General features: G+C 33.3%; 2 protein-coding genes across 2 annotated transcripts; both read right to left on the bottom strand.

The window, feature by feature from the left end:
• Window positions 1-1873: 1873 nt before the first annotated feature.
• LOC122609875 (short-chain dehydrogenase ptmH-like) lies at window positions 1874-2713 on the bottom strand. The gene has a single exon (XM_043782815.1). It carries the CDS (start codon window positions 2711-2713, stop codon window positions 1874-1876), a length of 840 nt encoding a protein of 279 aa, XP_043638750.1.
• Window positions 2714-4958: 2245 nt separating this feature from the next.
• On the bottom strand, window positions 4959-6517 carry LOC122609831. The gene is made up of 2 exons (XM_043782778.1): window positions 5933-6517; window positions 4959-5032 (listed from the first exon to the last, which is right to left on the bottom strand). The coding sequence occupies exon 1, from the start codon at window positions 6484-6486 to the stop codon at window positions 5953-5955; it is 534 nt and encodes a 177-aa protein (XP_043638713.1). The 5' UTR covers window positions 6487-6517; the 3' UTR covers window positions 4959-5032; window positions 5933-5952.
• Window positions 6518-19483: the final 12966 nt, after the last annotated feature.

The following is a 19483-nucleotide window of genomic DNA, read 5'->3' as shown; positions in this document are numbered from 1 at the left end:
GGCCTGCAGTTTGATGGTCAGTGAACTGCAACAGAGAGAGAGAAAAAAAAATAAACTAGCAAAGATTTTCTTCACAAGAAGCAAAAAAAGACAAAACAGTCCAGTTGTTAAGGTCACAAATCATAAACAGTAGACCACAATATATATAGGTTTGATATATATACAAGTTTTTGGAGGCTATACAATTGTCAATGTCTATATCACTCTTTATGCATGGGTCTATCTAAATAGACATAGATACATACACTACTGGAGTAAAATACACCTTATTACTGCTGACTATAGGGTATCTTTTCCCATATATATATATATATTTATAGCTTTTAAAGCTATGGATGGTATGTGCCAATAGGTGTTCATAGCTGTGTTGTTCTGATGAGAAGTGCCTTGACAATGAACTAAACGACGCCGTTTCAGTGATTGCCAGGATATAGACATACTACTGATCAAACAGGGTAAAGTATTTGCTCCATTCTTTTGGACTATGGTTAAACAACAATATGTTTTTTGACTGACATATGCCATGCCATATTGCCTTGCCATGCCATGCCATGCCATGCCATGCCCCTTTTTTTTATACTTGAAAATGTTAATTTTTTTATTAATATTTTTCTAGTAAGGATCTCTCTTATTGATCCAAGAAGATATAGGTAACAAAAATGGGAAAATAATCAAGATTAAGAGTTGCATGAAATTCTTGCATGACAAAGTTGCTCATATATGGAGACAGATTTTCTATCAGGAATAATTATGTGTGTTTTTGGAAAAAGGTGATGGGAAAAAAAGAAAAAGATAATTCTGTACTATTTGTTAAGGCCAAATGGTGGGGAAACAAATTCTCATCCCCACACACATTCCCTCAAATTCTTGTTTTTGATTGTAGTAATGATGAGACTAAATCCACCCAAAACTATACATATACAAACTATACATATACGTTACTGTTTGTAAATTTCTGTAAATCCTCAAATGTAAACTATCGGTATATTAAATGGAAAGTATTCGTACCATTTGTTTTAATTAACGTACTACACTTGTATAATACTGATTTGTACAGTCAGATATAAAACTTATACATGAAAAAGTGATATGAATATCACCTCCCATATTGAATTATTGAGTACTACATAGATTGAATCCCCAAGGACCACAACCTCAATGTTACTAATTAAGTACATCTAATTGAATATAGTAACATTTTTAAAGACTAAATACCAAGATTATTAGTTCAATTTGTGTCTTGAAAATGGCTCATTTTTACCAACTTGAATAAGGGATGGGAAGCCTTTTCTTTTTTTGTTGCTCTCATTCCTTTGTCTGCTTTAAATGAGTCATCTCAATACACCACTTTTCAATTATTGAATCCATCTTTGGTTCTTTTTTACCATACCAGGGCCATTGTGCTCCCATCACTTAAGACCTCTCTCTCACCTCAATATGAATTATTACACCTTCCTAATTAAGTTTAATATAAAGTCTTGTAATCTCTTGTTATCAAATCAACCACCTTAAAATAGCTTCAAACAATGAATGCACAATAATAGATAAACAACTATGAACATTTTTTTCTTATGGTTTGTTTTGACATTGTCTAGACATTTTATGAAATCTATTTTGAAGTTGAAAAACTCATACATACTCAACTACCATACTTGAATATTGTGTCTCCTAACTTCTGATTCAAAGTACACAAAATTTATTAATAGTGTATCTGGCCTTTCCATGCCTTGGGTACACGGATCACTATTAATGGTGTTGAGAACAAAGTACAGGACCTTTAAAACAAGATAGATAGCAACATCAAAATTAATTTTATCTTAAAACATTAAGCAACCATGAAACAACATAAACATTTAATTAAACTTCCCAATGATCACAATTTCTTGTCTAGGTTGAACCTTTTTGTGAAGAAAAGATCTCTAACCCAAAGTGGAGAGACCGAAAGGAAGGAGAATAGAGTAGTCATATGACCAAACACTATTTGCTTTGGTGGTTTCGGGCTCAAAACCTTCTTGGCAACGTGTCGTGCTAACAAAGCCGCATCAGTCGATTTTCCAACTTGAGAAGCTCGGGCTCGTTCGGCTATTTCTTTGCCGAAGTCCTTATAAAGTTCCCATTTATAATTTGACAACTTCTCAATGTTATTGGCCCCTAAATTTGATCTTATAGCCCCGGGAACAACCAATACTACATTAATTCCAAACGGTTTTAGTTCTACTCGGAGAGTATTCGAGATAGCGTGAACCGCTGCTTTACTAGTACAATACGACCCAGCCCACGGTGTGGGAGCTTTGCCCACCACACTCCCAATATTGACTATGACTCCGCTTTTTCGGGTAGCCATAGACGGCACGACTTGTTGCACCATCCTAAGTTGTCCTAAAGTGTTGATTTCATAAGCCTTTCTAATCTCATCTAACGGGAGCTCGGCTAAAGGGCCCGTGCTACCTATCCCTGCATTATTAATCAACACGTCTATTCGGCCATGTTTGGAAATTATAGCCTTCACGGCAGATGAAACACTTATATCCGATAAAACATCAATCTCTAACGTCTCGATTTGGTTTTCTTGTAGTTCGGACATATCATCCATCCGTTGAGGAATGTCTGAAGCGATAACATTACAATTTTGTTCCGCAAACGCTTTGCAATATTCAAAGCCAATACCGCCTTTAGCACACCCCGTTACCAAAACAACTTTTCGGTCACTCATGATTTTGTTTACATTAAAATCTTAATACATCATCATATATAATCTACTTAAAGGGAAAGTCGTTGTTATATCCGTGGTTTAAAGAATTGTTTAATCTTGGAATTTAAGAATATGCTTTGATTGGTTCAAGATTGCAGGCCAAATATTAAGTTTAAACACATTGATATAGAGGGGTTTTGTACTCATTTTGAATAGTGAAAGTAAGGCAAGAACTTTATTAATAGTAAATAATAATAAGTCCAAATTGTTAAAGTTAAGACTTGTTGGTACTATGTATGTATTGTATGTATATGTTGGGAAATAATTAAAGGACCCAATGAGAATAATTGAGTTTGGTGAGTCCAAGTAAGTGTAAATTCAGGTGAGATTTGAGGAACACAAAGATCCAAAACAAAATCTAAAATAGAACATGATAGATTACAAAAAAAATCTAATGGGCAAACAGATGTTACAAAAACCGGATAAAAGAAGGCCATTCAAAGAGAGAAAACGACTTATCCTCACACACCCAATAAAGTTGGCATTTCACATTTAAGTCTCATCTCCTCTTCTGCTAAGCTAATTCTGCAACTCTCTCATGGCAGGAGATGGACACAGAGAGATTCTTAAAGTGAATATGACATCACTCACATGCCTATAGCTAGCTTTGGCTTCAAGGGCTATATATGACATTTCACAATTAACATTTTTACTTTGCTATATATGTTTTACTTTAGTTAGTAATAAGATGAAATTTATAGCAACTAGAGAAAGACCCCACAAGGCCACAATGTATATCTTTAAGCACAAACAGAGTAAAAACTCCAAGAAATATAAACAATCAATGTGGACTTTGAAGTCTTTAGATACAAGAATCTAACAAAGCTAGACCGTTAGATGCTAGATTATAAATATAATAAGACAGAGAATTCCATCCATGGCATAGTAAAGTACCCCAAAAATCCTAGGACCCCTCTAGCTAGCTCTATAGGGCCAGAAACAAAGGGAAAGAAAGTTACAAAAGAAATGTAAATTTTGAAGCATTGAATTCAATACCCTTAATCTAAAAAGTGGTTGGTTGGTACTTGTAGGGAATCCTGTTCAAACTAGAACCACATTTTAAAAGTTATTACACACTTTGGTATAGCCGTATAGGTACCTTTGATGTTTGTAAACACAATTTTTGCCTTGGAAATATGGTTTTATTTCTTCTCTTTAGAAGAAAAAAGCTCTATTGACTTGGTAATAACTTATACTCGTATCTTAGTTGTAGTAGTTAGTTTTTTCTAGGTTAATAGTTAAACACTAGACCAAGAGCTGAGGGCTTTCATTTTTGTGAACAATATTAGACATGGAAATATGTTTTTATTTTGTATATAGGGCCAAAGAGTATTACTGTACTTTATAAGTGGAGAATTTGTTTAAAGACATATTGCTCCCAAGAATGTAGTGGAAAGGGACAGCAAATCAAATGGAACTATAAAATGATTTGTTGGGGAAATACAGGTGAACGAACGAAAACATGATATACGAGTATAATTCAATCTCCGAAATTACACTATCAGATTGAATCAATTCGGTGGTTCACCCCAAATTACTCAATCGGATACAATCAGAGATTATAGAATTTTATGTATGTTTTTGTATTTGAGAATGTGTGTGAAACGAGAGAGAATTCTATGAGAATTCGTAACCACAGAATCTTGAACAAGGGCCCATTAACTACCTTTATGGCGGTTAAAATCGACTTTGCAACATTGGCAAAATTAGTCCCTTAAAAGTTCCGAAATTAAATTTCTGAGACGTTTTTGTCATAGCAATTTGAATGGAAATTAAATTTCGACCCCAGCCAGGTGCTCTGCCCCTTGGACCCCGCTCTCGGGGGCGCTGCCCCCGGACCCCCGACCCTAAGATCATAATAAATTCATATAAGCGTGCACTCCGCACCACCATACTTATATGATGTATTATTATGATTAAATAACCAATTAACCCACTTAAACTAAAATATCCAACATGATTTGCACTAATCTACGTATAAATTTGGCAAGTTCTATGATTATATGATAACTATATATGTAGAGTAAGTCACAGCTTCAAATGATAGCACTACCATGGAACGAATGGAAATTCGAGGAATTAAAACAAAATGTTCATAGATTAAAACAGAACAATGAAATAAAATCCAGTTTCGATACCATGAAATAAGTAACGGAAACCATAAATACATAATCAATTCTATGTTTAAGTGTAATCTCGGATTTTGGTCATGGTACGTGTAGAACTTTGTACGATAGAGAATGTTAGGCGGCATAAGAAGTCAACTTGGATCCACCTTTCCTATAAAAGTAGTAAAATTAAGCTTCTTCTGTTAGGCACAATAGAGACATGTTCTACATTATAGCAGAAAATAAGCATTTGAAGCTGCAAGAAATTTAACAAAACAAGTGTCATGAAAGCAGGCCAAATTATTAAGTGTACAGAGAAAAAGCCCATATGATCTTTTTCCGTGGGCTTGTTTCTTTGATTGCAGATCAAGAATTATTAGAGGCCAGCAAGATAGCAATAGTTAAAGTGGCCCAGAGGTCAGTGGTGACTTGGTATGTTGCATTTTTTTCTCTTAATCTCACATGTGACCTCTGTGAATATGTGATGCATCTTTTAAATACTAAAACTATAGAATTCAGTGCTCAAAGGAAATCTAGAAAAGGTCCTTGTTTAGCGCTTAATCATTCGCAGAAGAACTGGTTTTGATAGACATTATTTTTTCGCCTAAAATCTGCAGGATGGACATCATATCATGCCTAAACTATCGTATTAGCTACTGTTGGGACATTAGAAGTAAGATTAATTTCATGACTCACAACCAACTAGCACTTAGTTTCTAATCTCGACTAAAAACTACAATAAGGTCACTGAACGATTAAATTTATCCAATGTGGATCATTAAACTACATTCTTATTGTCATATAAGTCATGTAAGTAGTTGTAATAGACACTTGAATGATGTCAATAAATTAACATGTATAACAGAATGTGATAGTTTGGTGATTTACATATAAGAAACCTTAAACTGTAGAACTCGAGAGCTTAAAATATGAATGTCATAGTTTGCCAGATACTGCTGTTTGTTTTGATCATGCATAATCACTACAAGATACGCTTACCCAAAAAAAACTAACTTTCAAAACCAGAATCATACCATTGATTTAATCGAAACAAGAATGAAAATCAACTTACCGGAAACTTGGTCGATATAATCACAAAACAGCTGTACATAAAGAGGGCTGTCCATCCGCTCCCACTTGTTTATCTGATCCATCATCATACAGACTCAAAGCTTCAATAGCCTCTGCATAGCCACGATCAATCTCACCATTGTAACACGAATTCAAACCTTCACTCTCACCATTTAGTAATACATCTTTCCCAACGCTTTCATCATCATTTGACTCCCCTGACCTTAAATGGGCATTTTTCGTTTCTCCTTTCCCAGAAAATAAGCTTGCATTCTGTTTTGCTACTTCAGAATCATCACCATCTTTGACATTTGTCTTTTTCTTCACAACAATAGGGGTGGTATTCTTATATGTATAGAAAGGTTTGCTACTATCTGGTGTGTTTCCGTAATTATAAGAAGTCTGGTATGGATAAGTGTTGTAAAAATCATACCAACTTTGATAGAGTCTATGATAGGGATAGTAAGCAAGATCGTATGCAAAATTGTTCATCCCATAATAATAACCATCAAGATTGTACATGAGATCATAACAATTTCCGAGATTCATACTCATTGGTTGCTTAGAAACCGCTTTCTTGGCTTCCACACGCTTGTTTTTCAACTCATAAAACCTATCCTTTATTACATTACTTGCAGCCTCTGCCGAGTCAAAAGTAACAAAACCAAACCCTCGTGGTCTCTTAGTTATTTTGTCAGTCATCACAACAACATCCTCAATAGTACCAAATTGCTCAAAGTAAGCCTTAAACTCCTCTGTGGTTATATCACTTGGCAATCCGCCCACGAAAACCTTCCTAATATTAATATGTTCACCCTGATGCTGTTGAACCGGGTCAAGATTGTACAAAGATTGAGTTTCAGACCTCACATCCTCCTACATTAATCACCATGTACCATACATTAAACAAGAAAACTTGAGTACAAAAGTCGAAATAAAAAAAAATATACAGTTTTTTACTATTTTTTTTATAAACAACAATCTACTCTTTCAACTGTCCAAATTAGAACCATATACAAAAAACTTAGGCCTAGTGGGACATTAAAAAGTTGGATGTAATTTAAACATTATGCGATTTAATCTGGATATACATAAAGACCCGTAAACTTGATTATATGGCAATGTGTTGTTGATCTTATGATCACAATGTTTAGGCTACGCGTTTCACTCATGATCAAAATTTACGAAATTTATAACTTTACCAATTACTCAGTTGCATAACTTGACTCCCAAGACAACAACAATAACAACAATACTTAATCCCGTAAAAGGCATAGTAACTTCTACCCGAGAGAGAGACTGCTTTCAGAATCTTGACTCCCAAGATTCATAAAACTAATCAACCCAAAATTTAGTACATTGTTTCGGGTCGAACAATTTTTACAGATGATCAAATATACTGGAATTTATCAATAACCCGGTTCAATAACTTGACTCCCAACTGATCAACCCATAATTTAGTACGTTGTTTCAGTCCAATCAATCGAAAAACTAAGTTATTATTTTTGGCAAAATATAATCATGGAAAAAGCCTCATTATTGCATTATGATCAAGTTAAAAAAAATAAGAATAAAAAAAATACTATAATCACTAACCATCATAAAGGTTTAATCTTTGCGAATAAAAATAAAAAAATAATGGAAATTTAAAGATGGATTTGTAGTAAATATACCTTTGTCAAGGTTTCTTGAGGAATTTTGTCGATGAAAGAGTTAGCAGTATGCGAATCCATTGTGTGAATTAAACCCTAAACTTTCTCGAATTAACGATTAGCTTCGAATTAAGAAAACAACTGAAATAACGTCTGCTTTAGGCATGGGAGGTTATTTGTATGGGTATTTATATTACTATTAATTTATCAATATTTATTATTTATTATTTAATATTAAAATATTAATCGTAATAGAATTATATATATTTATGGTTCCCATAGCAAAGAGAAAATAATAATATTGCCTTTTAATCTCAACCTTTTAAAATAAACTAAAATATAATCTTCACCCTAGAAAATAAAATGCTAATCTTGGCAAGTTAGAATTAATTGCTACAACCAAATTATGTCGTTTTCATCTATCACGAATATGATTATTATTTAACATATACATAATTGACTTAAGTTTCAAAATTTGTTTAAACTTATTTATAATTGAAGAATTTTTATATGAAGTGACCAATATATATAATTTTCAATCAAATAATTAGTTATTAGCTACCATTTTTGTTAAAACTATTTTGAAGTCACTTTTTATTTATATACTAGCTAATCAGCCCGCATATTATGCGGGCGGCTGAATAGATTTGATGTTAAGATTATAACTTTTTTAAAAGTCATAATATATAAATTATATTAGTTATGTTAAAATTTTAATGATAATTCAAATGTCATACCTCTAAGTTCAAAATAATATTACAATAATCAAATTTAATCTACAAACTGTATACGGGTTTTGTTTTTCAAATTTTTTTCCCTCAAAAGATGAAGTAAAATAGGAAGCTTCCATGATTATCTACTTAAATTATTTTAAAATCATAATATTTTAAAATAAGTTTTCATTTATCTTTATTTTGCCCATTTTTTTTATCATGTCATAAAAAATATCAAGATTTTATATGAATATGTCATTGAAGTCTATTTAAAGAAAAATGACATCATCACAATTTTCTTATATTAATATAAGAGATTCTTAAATGATATATATTTTACATTTGTTTGGAAAAAATTTAAGCTACAAACATAACATATATTTATACCTTTTTTTGTATCATTACACATAGAAAAAAAAATTTACTATTTTTATATATGACTGTCAATGGACTTGGGTTAATGGTTTCAATTTGGCAAGTAAAAATTTTTTTGAACCCAACCCAACTATACTTATTTTTATCATAACGTCAAGAAATCATTTTAATAAATAAGTGATGTATATTAAAATGGACAGAGCATATAAGTAGTCTAATTATTACTCTTGATTACAAAGTTGACTTGGAAATCTCAATCAAGGTCTATCAACCCATAAACCCGAACTCAACCACCAACCCAAAAAAATCGGGTTGGCGAGTTAGATAGGTTGGTGGGTTGGCAGGTTCACATATTAAATGGGTTTGTTGGTTGATCTCAGATTATATGGGTTGGTTGGTTGACGAGTTGGTTTTACGTCAAATGGGTTTGTGTGTTGTCGGATCAAATGAGTTGATGAGTCGACATATTGAAAATTATATAAATATAAATATATTTGGGTTAGGGGGTTGATCTTCTAACCAAATATGTCAACCCGACCCAAACTCAAAAAGGTCAAGTTGGCAGATTATCCGGTCGAGATTTCACAACTCTAACCCAATTTTCCGGGTCGGTTTCAAGTCAAATTCAGTGTAAGGTCGAGTATTGACAATTTTAATACATATCAAACCGACTCTATATATATTACATCTAAAAGTGTACATGATTTAAAACTTATTATGAACATTAGGTTCGATTTCATATTAATTTTTATTTTTGGTTTAAAGGCTTTTAAGTTTACTTTATAACCCGGTCAACGACCGGGTATTAATCTACTTAGGGATTGTTTAGGATTGTTTTTCTTTTCTTGTGTTTTTTCCTATTCTTTTTTGTTTTTCAAAAAATGTATATTACACGTCGCTTATTAATCCAAAAAGTAAAAAAAAATTCAAAAAGTCAAACTCCAATATAACTTGTATTAAATTTTGCATAGAGATGAAAGACTACCAACATGCATCGTTATCATTTTTAATATATCTAAGTTCGATAACTTGATAAAACTAACTAAATCTTGAAACTTATAATCCACTTAGCTGAAGTTTATTTTTTTAATTTGAAGTTGAAATTTATATGTTCATAAAAGCATTTAACAATGATTATTATAATCTTTGAAAGATCGTTTCAACGACATCATTTGGATATGGCGTAGTTGTTGTATGTCAATGATATTGAGCTTATAGGCTCTTCTAATAATCTATTATATCGCATCACCAAATCTCTTATTATTCCTTTGGTGTGATTGTATTTTAAAGGGGGAATTTCATACATCCCTAAATATACATTCATAGTTACAAATTTCCCTAATTAAAAACTTAAATAACATATTTACCCGGATTTATCTTTAGGTATGGATTTGACAGTAATACCCTCCTACTAATTGGGCGCCAAAACAAAGAAATCCCGCCGATTAATGGACTGGGTTCTCTAACTTTTCCCTACAATTTATTATTGTTTCTAATTACTAGCATGTTACCCGCGCAATGCGGCGGTGATCGTGGCGGCGACGATGTGGTGGTAAGTGCGACGGTTGGTGGCAGATGAGGCGTCGATTTATGTAGATTATTGATATAAATGGTTAATGGAGATTTTATTAAAAGATAAAGGATTGATAGTGTAACGTAATCATTAATGTTAAGGAGTAGTGTAACTGAAAATATTTGAGTGCTAAGTGAAAATATTATATATTTTAAGGATAGTAGATTAAAATATTATATGAAATGACATTTTAGACATTTCCCCCATGTAACTTTCAACATGGGGGAATTTTCTTTAATAAGAAGTATAGATTATCACATAGTGCTCTTAATCACCGACCTACATCCTCATTATAAGTTTTCATTTTCCTATTTCACAAAGTATTATTCTATTATTATTTCTCATATCATTATGTTATATTTCTGCTATCGAAAGGTTGATTCATGTGCTAATTAAGTGATCAAACTTTCTATGAAAAGTTTGAAGAATGATTCTAATCTTATTATAATAGATTGACGATGTGTTTTTTTTTAGTTACGAGATGATCAAATTCATATAAATATATCATCTTTATAATACTCAATATATTTTAACCAAAGATTAACATTTTTTTCTCATCTAGTGTGATTTTTTTAGTGATCAGTGATTTTTAGCGACTAGTGATCTTTTTTATTATTATGTTCATGATTGAGAAGGTTATTAGCACTTAATAAAGTAGCCTTATTTCTTGTCCAGAGCCATTTTAGATGGATGATTCGTTAAATTTTGATCTTCATGACTCTTCAAAACCAAGATGGGAGAATATGGTTGAATCGCCGATACTCGAGTATGATATGTCAATATTTTCTTATGTACTTATATTTGTTTCGTATAAACTAATTGGTTTGAGGGGCTTAATTTTCAGACCAGTAGCATCAAAATACAAGCTAAAGTTAAAATATGGAGGCTACTTTCGGTTAACCAAGAACTCACAAAAGAAAAGATATTGCTTTGGGTTTCAGAATTCTATCTTCATGGATAGAAGCTCATATACCCTCGAGTATCTTACCGAAGAGGTGAGAAACCGATATACATCAAAGGGAGATTCAACGTTGTTCATTCTCTTTATTGACAAGTATGCGGTAGATCAATCTTTTATTATGTTGGATTCCGATGAGAACTTCAAGGGGATGCTTAGTATGTACGACAATGAGAAAGAAGTAACCAATTTTGTAACAACAGATAATACTAATCTTGGAGTTACAGCAGTACAAAAAAGGTACAAAAATTTTTGTTATATTTTATTATATTATGTGGTAAACTCAATGAACAAAATTCAGTTAGTATTTCATTCATACAGGGGTGAAGACGAAGTTACCGGTGAACCATATGAAGATGATGATTTTGATCATTGTCCAAGTGAAGAAAGTTATCATAGCCATCTAAATTCAGACATCGAGGATGACCGACTGAATTATGAAGGTGAAACTTATTTGAATGTTAAGAGAAATTCAACTATGAAAGTGTATTTAAGATTTTCAAATGTCATTGATTTTAGAAGAGCCTTGAACCATCATGCAATAACAAATGAGTTTGACTACTTCATTGAAAAAAGTGAACCGACACGATTCACTGCAAGGTGTGCAAACATGGAGTGTGGGTGGAAAATTCATGCTAGTCTCATGGAAGATGGAGTTACCTTTCAAGTACGTATATAGCTTGGCATAGTTTATATGTTCAACATGCTTGTATGGCCAAAATGAATTATTGTTGCTAAATATTTTGTAGGTCAAAAAACTGGTAGAAAAACATTCCTGTATTCGTAGCAACAAGGCAGGTAATAGGCGTGCAACTCAAGGATGGATTGCTAATATCGTTAAAGATAAGTTGAAATCTGATGGGAATGTTGGTGTTCCAGATCTTATGAAGTGGATTTCGAAAACATACAATGTAGAGTTACCATACCATAAAGTCTTTAGATGGAAAGAACAAGCTTACACTGATGTATATGGGAAATAGGAGGACTCATTTGTAATGATAGATGATTTCAAGAAGGAACTATGTGCTAGGGACCCGAGAAGTGTTGTTGACATTGAATTTGAAAAAGATGGTGACAAGAAATGTTTTCTACGTTTTTTATAGCATTTGCAGTTTGCTCGAAGGGGTTTCTTGTTGGTTGTCCTTACATTAGCCTTGATGCTTGCCATTTGAAAGGGAAGTTCAATGGTGTCTTAGCGGCTGCAACAGCTATAGATGGTAACAACTATATTTTTCCGGTAGCCTATGGTGTACTTGAATCAGAGAATACAAAATCTTAGACATGGTTTCTTGAGTTACTGAAAAGAGCATTTGGGACGCCAAATGGTCTTGTTATTTCATCTGACATGCAAAAAGGTTTAAAAGTAGCCATTACACAAGTTTATCCTAACATTGAGCATAGAGAATGTATAAGACACTTATATAGCAACTTTAAGAGGCATTTTCGTGGTGACTTCTTCTACTTTAAGCTATGGGGTGTTGCAATAGCTTACTATGTTAATGACCATGACAGATTACTCGACGAAATTGCTGTTGTACGTAAAGAGGCGATCACATATCTAAATTATAATCATAATAAGATATGGAGTCGATGCAAGTTTGGCACAACGTCTAAATGTGATTACATAACTAATAATATCTCTGAATCATTTAATTCTTGGGTAGGTGATTTGCACTATCGCCCGGTTCTTGATCTCCTTGATGCAATTACGGAAAAGCTTATGAAACGCTTTGATAAGAAAAGGAGAAATGTAAAAAAGTGGAAAGGCTCATTAGTTCCTATGGCTAAGAACTATGTCAGAACTATCACCAAGGTAATGGGAGCAAATTAAAGCTTTCATATCTAATTTAACCTCCAATCTCATATGCAAATATATATGTAACAGTAACTTGTTTTCATTTTTATTGTAGAACTTAGGTGAATATGTAGTGAGTAGAAGCAGTGACAATTGAGCTAAAGTGACATACAAAGGAAAACGATGGGATGTTACACTAGATGAGAAAAAATGCTCTTGTCGAGTTTGGCAAGTTAAAGGTCTTCCATGTGTTCATGCAGTAGCTTTCATTACTTCCATACGAGATAATAATTGGGACAAATATGTTGACCCATATTTTACAGTTGAAAGTTATAAGAAAGCATATGCACTCGAAATTGCTATAATTCCTACAAAAGATCCGTGGATGCATATAGATAATCAAGATTACCGAATTGTACCACATGATGAGCCAAAAAAAAGACATAGATGTCACAGGTGTAATGAGTATGAACATCATGCCAAAAAATGCAAGAATTCTGCTTCTCAAAGTTCTGATCAAAGTCGCTCATCCACCAATAAAAGGTTAGCCAAATTTAATATAGTTGTTATAAAAATCTTCATAATATTATAATCCTAATTTTCTTTGATTTTTCAGGAGAAGAAATAAGAATGTTGAGGCTTATGGAATAAATTTTTAGATCTAAATCATCTAAAATTAAGTGATTAGGTTTGCTAATACGTTTTGTCTTTTGGTAAATGGATATTGTTGCGAAAATTTGGTTTCAGAATTGTTTATTGGTGGATTTTTTTTATCATTTTGTTCATGGGTGATGGTTTATTATTTGCAATATTGTCAAGCTATTTATTGGTGGTATTGGTGGATTTTTCAATCATTTGGTTCCTGAAGCAATTATAGGGTTTTTGTTGTTGATGAATTTGAAGTTTAGCAATGTATGAGAGTTTATATGGGCTATTCTTCAAATGAAGTGTGAAATAAAAAAGGGCATAATGATCATGATATAAAATCTATTTGATGAAATAGATGTAAATGGGTAATTATGTGGTTTAAAAGAAAATAATGAGTAAATATGTTTTTTGAGTTTTTAATTGGGAAAATTTGTAATTATGGATGCATATTTGGGGATATATGCAATTCCCCCTATTTTAAAATGAGAGATAACTAAGTTATCGTTTTATTGATCTAACTAAGTTCTCATTTTGTTGATCTGTTCTAGTTTTGAACTTCCTGAAGAACTTTTAAAAATTCATAATACTCTTTTTGTCTCATATCTAAGAAAGCATCTCTGCGGATAATGCAATGCATGTAACATAGAGGTCGAGATAAATGAGAAATTGAACTTTATCGAGGAACGGACGACCATAGTTGTAGAAGAGTTGAAAAATTTTCAAAATAAAACCTTGAGCTTGTACAAGTGAAACACAGAGACATCGTAAGAGTTTAAGATTCACATGAGTCTGTTAGAATGTAAGCATATAAACATGTAACAATTCACGAGTAAGCGCAACGGAAGAATCGAATATGCAATCAAATTAATTAACAAAGAATAGAATTGAGATGTGTACCTTATGCAAAACTCTAATAAATAATAATAATGGTATTATTATGATTTAGGGTTTAAAGTAAAACCCCTCTACGATCTCACATTAGACACCTCTTATACCGTATGCTAGTACTTGAATCACGAACCAAACAACCCTTTGTTTAACATCCTAAAAACTCGAAAACCGAAAACCCTCTGGAGAGGGGATTTCGGATGATCCTAAGAGGGAGAGAAAAGGAGAGTTTTTTCTTGTGTAATTGTGTGTAAAACCCTTGAGATTAGCCTTCTATTTATAGGCTAATAGATAGGGTTTTAAACTTGATGGGCAAACAATTTCAAACGCTTTCCAAGCCTTATAATTTTCGGCCCTATCACTTTAGAATTAAGAAAGTCCACTAATTCCTAATTATACTTAAACACCTCCTTTTAGTTAATTAAATCCATAATTAATTAATTCGTGATTATATTTTAATTAATATATTACTTTAATATACTAATTAATAATATAGAGTTACAGTGTCATTTCGTGTGACCCCGTAGGCTTAAATTATTTCCGGACATGCGTTTATTATAACGTGATTACATACCAACAGCTCCCACTTGAGCATGTTATTATAAAGACAATAACATTGGTTAGTGTCTAGCAACACGCCAATGCTCCCGAAAATATTTAAGGATAGTTTCTTAAAATATCATTTGAAATGATTTAGTCTTTAATATCCCTTTGTTTCAGATACCCTTGTTATTTATGAATATGGATCATTGTCATTTCATAATTGAACGATTCTGTTTCTCATTTCTACAATTAATCAAGATTACCAAATTAATCAAGACCTCCTCCTGAGTTCATTTGGGTATGGCCATACAAACATCTTAATTAATTAATGAGGGCGCCAAATGGTATCATACTTCAGTTGCAAATTGAAGGAACAAATCTTATATTGACTACAAGTGTCTAGTCATGTCGTTTCACTACATTTCTGAAAATAGCCCTTTATTACTACCTTGTTCAGGACAGTTAGAACTATATCAAGAAAATGCAATCCACACATGCATAACCTACTTGTATCTCAAGTCTAAGGATAAATAAAGTAACCATTTCCCAAATTTCACTTAATGACGCCGATCCATAAAATGAAAATTCGTTAAGTGGGGTAAGTCCGATATTCACCTATTTGAATACCATGTGAATTTGGTACGACTATCTTTAAAATATTCCCTTAAGTATTTTCACCAATCTCTCACATTTGCCTTAGTTTAATTATATTCTCACATAATTAATCGACAATGGACGCTTAGAATATTTAAAAATATTCATGGATCTAAATATGCAAATATAGAACATAATTATTATAAAAATGAAACCACTATACCAAGTATAAAATCCATTTATTAAAATAACAATCGTTTAACATCTCATTATTCAAATACCAATCACAGATTTACATGATATAACTAGCAATATCTAAGACCTATGCCCTTGGCATGCTTATTGAACTTTCCTTTTGACAATGTCTTTGTAAAAGGATCCGCTAAGTTACAATCTGTGTGAATTTTGAGTAATTTGATTTCACGTGATTCGATTTGCTCACGAACATAGAGATATATTGCTCCTGAATTATCACAGTACAGATCCATAGGTGAGTTATTTGAGGGCATCACGTAACAAACATAGCAACGGTAGATTGTTTCTTGCTTTTCCAATCTACTACACCTCCATTTAAAACGAAGACATATCCGGACAAAGATTTTGTATCATCTTTATCAGTCTAAAATCCAGCATCACAGTATCCAGTTACTTTCAGCTCTGCATCGGGATTTCCACCATACACCAAAAACAATTCTTTAGTAGCACGCATGTACTTAAGAATATTCTTTACAGCAGTCCAATGATCCTCTCCAGGATTTTGCTGATAGCGGCTAACAATATTTTGCGCGAACGCAACATCAGGTCTAGTGCATCTTACCGCATACATGATAGATCCCACAGCCGAAGCATAAGGAATTCTTTTCATACGCTCCACCTCTTCAGGTGTAGAAGCACCGTTCTTGCTAGATAAATTAAGTCCTTCTTGCATCGGCAAATTCCCGCGCTTAGAAGTTTCCATCTTGAATCTCTTCAAGATCTTATCTATATAAGCACTTTGACTTAATCCAATCAACCGTTTACTTCTATCTCTATAGATCTTGATTCCGAGTATAAATGCCGCTTCACCGAAGTCTTTCATAGTGAAACACTTTCCAAGATGAGATTTAACATCCTTTAACATTGGAATGTGATTTCCTATTATCAATATGTCATCTACATACAAGACAAGGAAAGTAACATTACTCCCACTAGCTTTGCGATATACACATGGCTCGCAAACCAAACCTTTTGATCTCATCATCAAACCTTTTATTCCAACTCCTTGATGCTTGCTTTAATCCATAAATGGACCTTTGAAGTTTGCACACTTTGTCGGGATGTTTCGGATCGACAAAACCTTCCGGTTGTACCATATAGACTTCCTCATTTAGAAAACCATTCAAGAAAGTTGTTTTGACGTCCATTTTTCATATCTCATTAGTCATAGTATGCCGCTATATCTAAGATGATCCTAATAGCTCTAATGTCCGCAACGGGAGAAAAGGTCTCCTCATAATCAACTCCATAAAGTTGAGTATAACCTTTCGCCACAAGACGAGCTTTATAGGTGTGTACATTTCCATCCATGTCGATCTTATTCTTGAAGATCCATTTACACCCAACGGTTCTACCATTTGGTGGAAGATCAACCAAGCTCCAAACTTGATTATCTTTCATGGATTTCATTTCCACATTCGTAGCTTCAAGCCATTTGTCAGATTCCGGATCTGATAATGTTGCATTGAAATTAGGAGGTTCATTTAAATCTCCTAATACGTCTTCCATTAGATTCAACCATAAGATTTAATCTTTCATGGGCATGTATTGTCCTTGAGGACCTACGAAATGGAATCGCTTCATCTTCAACTTGAAGTTTCATCTAGAGATTCATCTCTTTGAACATCCCCCCCCCCCCCGACAAGTTGAAGATTGCTAGTATTTTCAGAAGTTGACACATCTTCTTGAACCTCATCAAGTTCAACAATCCTCCCATTGTCTTCTTGAGATATGAGTTTCCTTTCAAGGAACTCAGCAAATCGATGTACCTTAACAGTGTTTTCCATAGGAAAGTAGAAGTAGTAACCCATTGTTTCCTTTGGGTATCCTACAAAGATGCACTTTACAGATCTAGATTCAAGTTTGTCAGGCATATCTCGTTTCACGAGTGCCTTACATCCCTAGACCTTTAAGTAAGACAATTTGGAAACACTCTCATGCCACAATTCATGCGGTGTCTTGTCAACTTTCTTGGTTGGAACCATATTGAAAATGCAAACAGCAGTCTCTAGGGCATAATCCCAAAACGAAAAAAGGAATAGTTGTATGATTCATCATTGATCGAACCATTTTCAACAATGTTCGATTTCTCCTCTCTGAAATGTCATTATGTTGAGGAGTATATGGAGAAGTAAGCTGTTGAATAATTCCACAAGCTTTAACATAATCTTTAAACTCTTGACTTAAGTATTCACCACCTCTATCCGAACGAAGGATCTTGATGGTTCTACTGAGTTGATTTTCTACTTCACTTTTAAATTCCAAGAATGTTTATGCTTAAGTAAGTAAACATAACCATAACGACTGAAATCATTCGTAAAAGTGACGAAGTAGCTAGCACTTTTCCTTGATACATGCCTAAATGGCCACATACATTCGTAAGTATTAGTCCAAGTAGCTCTTTAGCCCTCTTCGATTTATTTGGAAAAGGTTTTCTTGACATTTTGCCAGAAACACAAGATACACATTTATCAAATGATTCATCATTTGTTTTTAAGACACCGTCCCTTTGAAGTCTTTCAATGCGTTTCTTGCCAATATGTGCAAGACGACAATGCTAAAGATAAGTCGTGTCCAAATTGGGCTTGACTCGTTTGCTAACATTATACATTGATTTATCCTTTGAATCACAACCATGCATATCAATTTCATAAATACCATCACAAGCAATACCATTAAAATAATGAACATTATTTCGAGAAACTGAAATACCATTATTATTAAAAACATTAATGAATCCGTTGTTTTTCAACAAAGAAACTGAAATGACACATCTAGTAATAGACGGTGCATAATGACAATTGTCTAAAACAATGACTAAACCAGTAGGTAAGACTAAATGATAGTCTCCTATTTCTTCTACAGCTGCCGGTATGTCATTTCCCACGAACAGTTGTAAAGATCCTGGCTTCAGTTTCCTTCTTCTTCTAAGCCCCTGTAAAGAATTACAGGTATATGAGTACCACACCAAGTGTCGTAAACCCATGAATTTCGCTTAGAAAAAAAAATATAATTCAATGGTGAAGATACCTGAAGTACTGGCCGAACCAGTTTGCTTCTTCTTCAACTCAGCTAGAAACTTAGAACAATTCCGCTTCTAATGTCCCACTTCACTATAGTTATAACAAGCTTGGTCCTTAGCAGAATGTTCCTTTTTCGCCGGAGAGGTCTTCTTAGGTTTAGTGGTGTAACAGACTTCTTTGGAAGCTTCTTTTTATACTCATTCGTCATGGCATGAAGTTCAGCAATGGTTTTATTCATACTATGCATAGTGTAGTTGTGCACGAAATCCTCAAAATCCTTAGATAAATACTTGAGAATTATGCCAATAGCAATAGGTAGTGGATAAGCATAATTCAACCTTTCCAATTGCTTAAAATACATCTTCATCGTGAGTATATGAGGGCTAACCGGTGCTCATTGCTCGTGTCGTAAGTCATGAAGTGTGTCAACTAGGTCGAATAACTCCACACCGGCTTGCTTTTCGTACAAAGACTTGAGCTCGTTAATTATATCACGAAGAAAATAATTTTCAAATTGCTTTTGAAGGTCGGCATT

The sequence above is a fragment of the Erigeron canadensis genome, chromosome 8, assembly GCF_010389155.1.
Source record: "Erigeron canadensis isolate Cc75 chromosome 8, C_canadensis_v1, whole genome shotgun sequence".
Taxonomy (NCBI): domain Eukaryota; kingdom Viridiplantae; phylum Streptophyta; class Magnoliopsida; order Asterales; family Asteraceae; genus Erigeron; species Erigeron canadensis.
The sequence above is the reverse complement of the archived record's forward strand: the minus strand, read 5'-3'. Positions and strand labels throughout refer to the sequence as shown.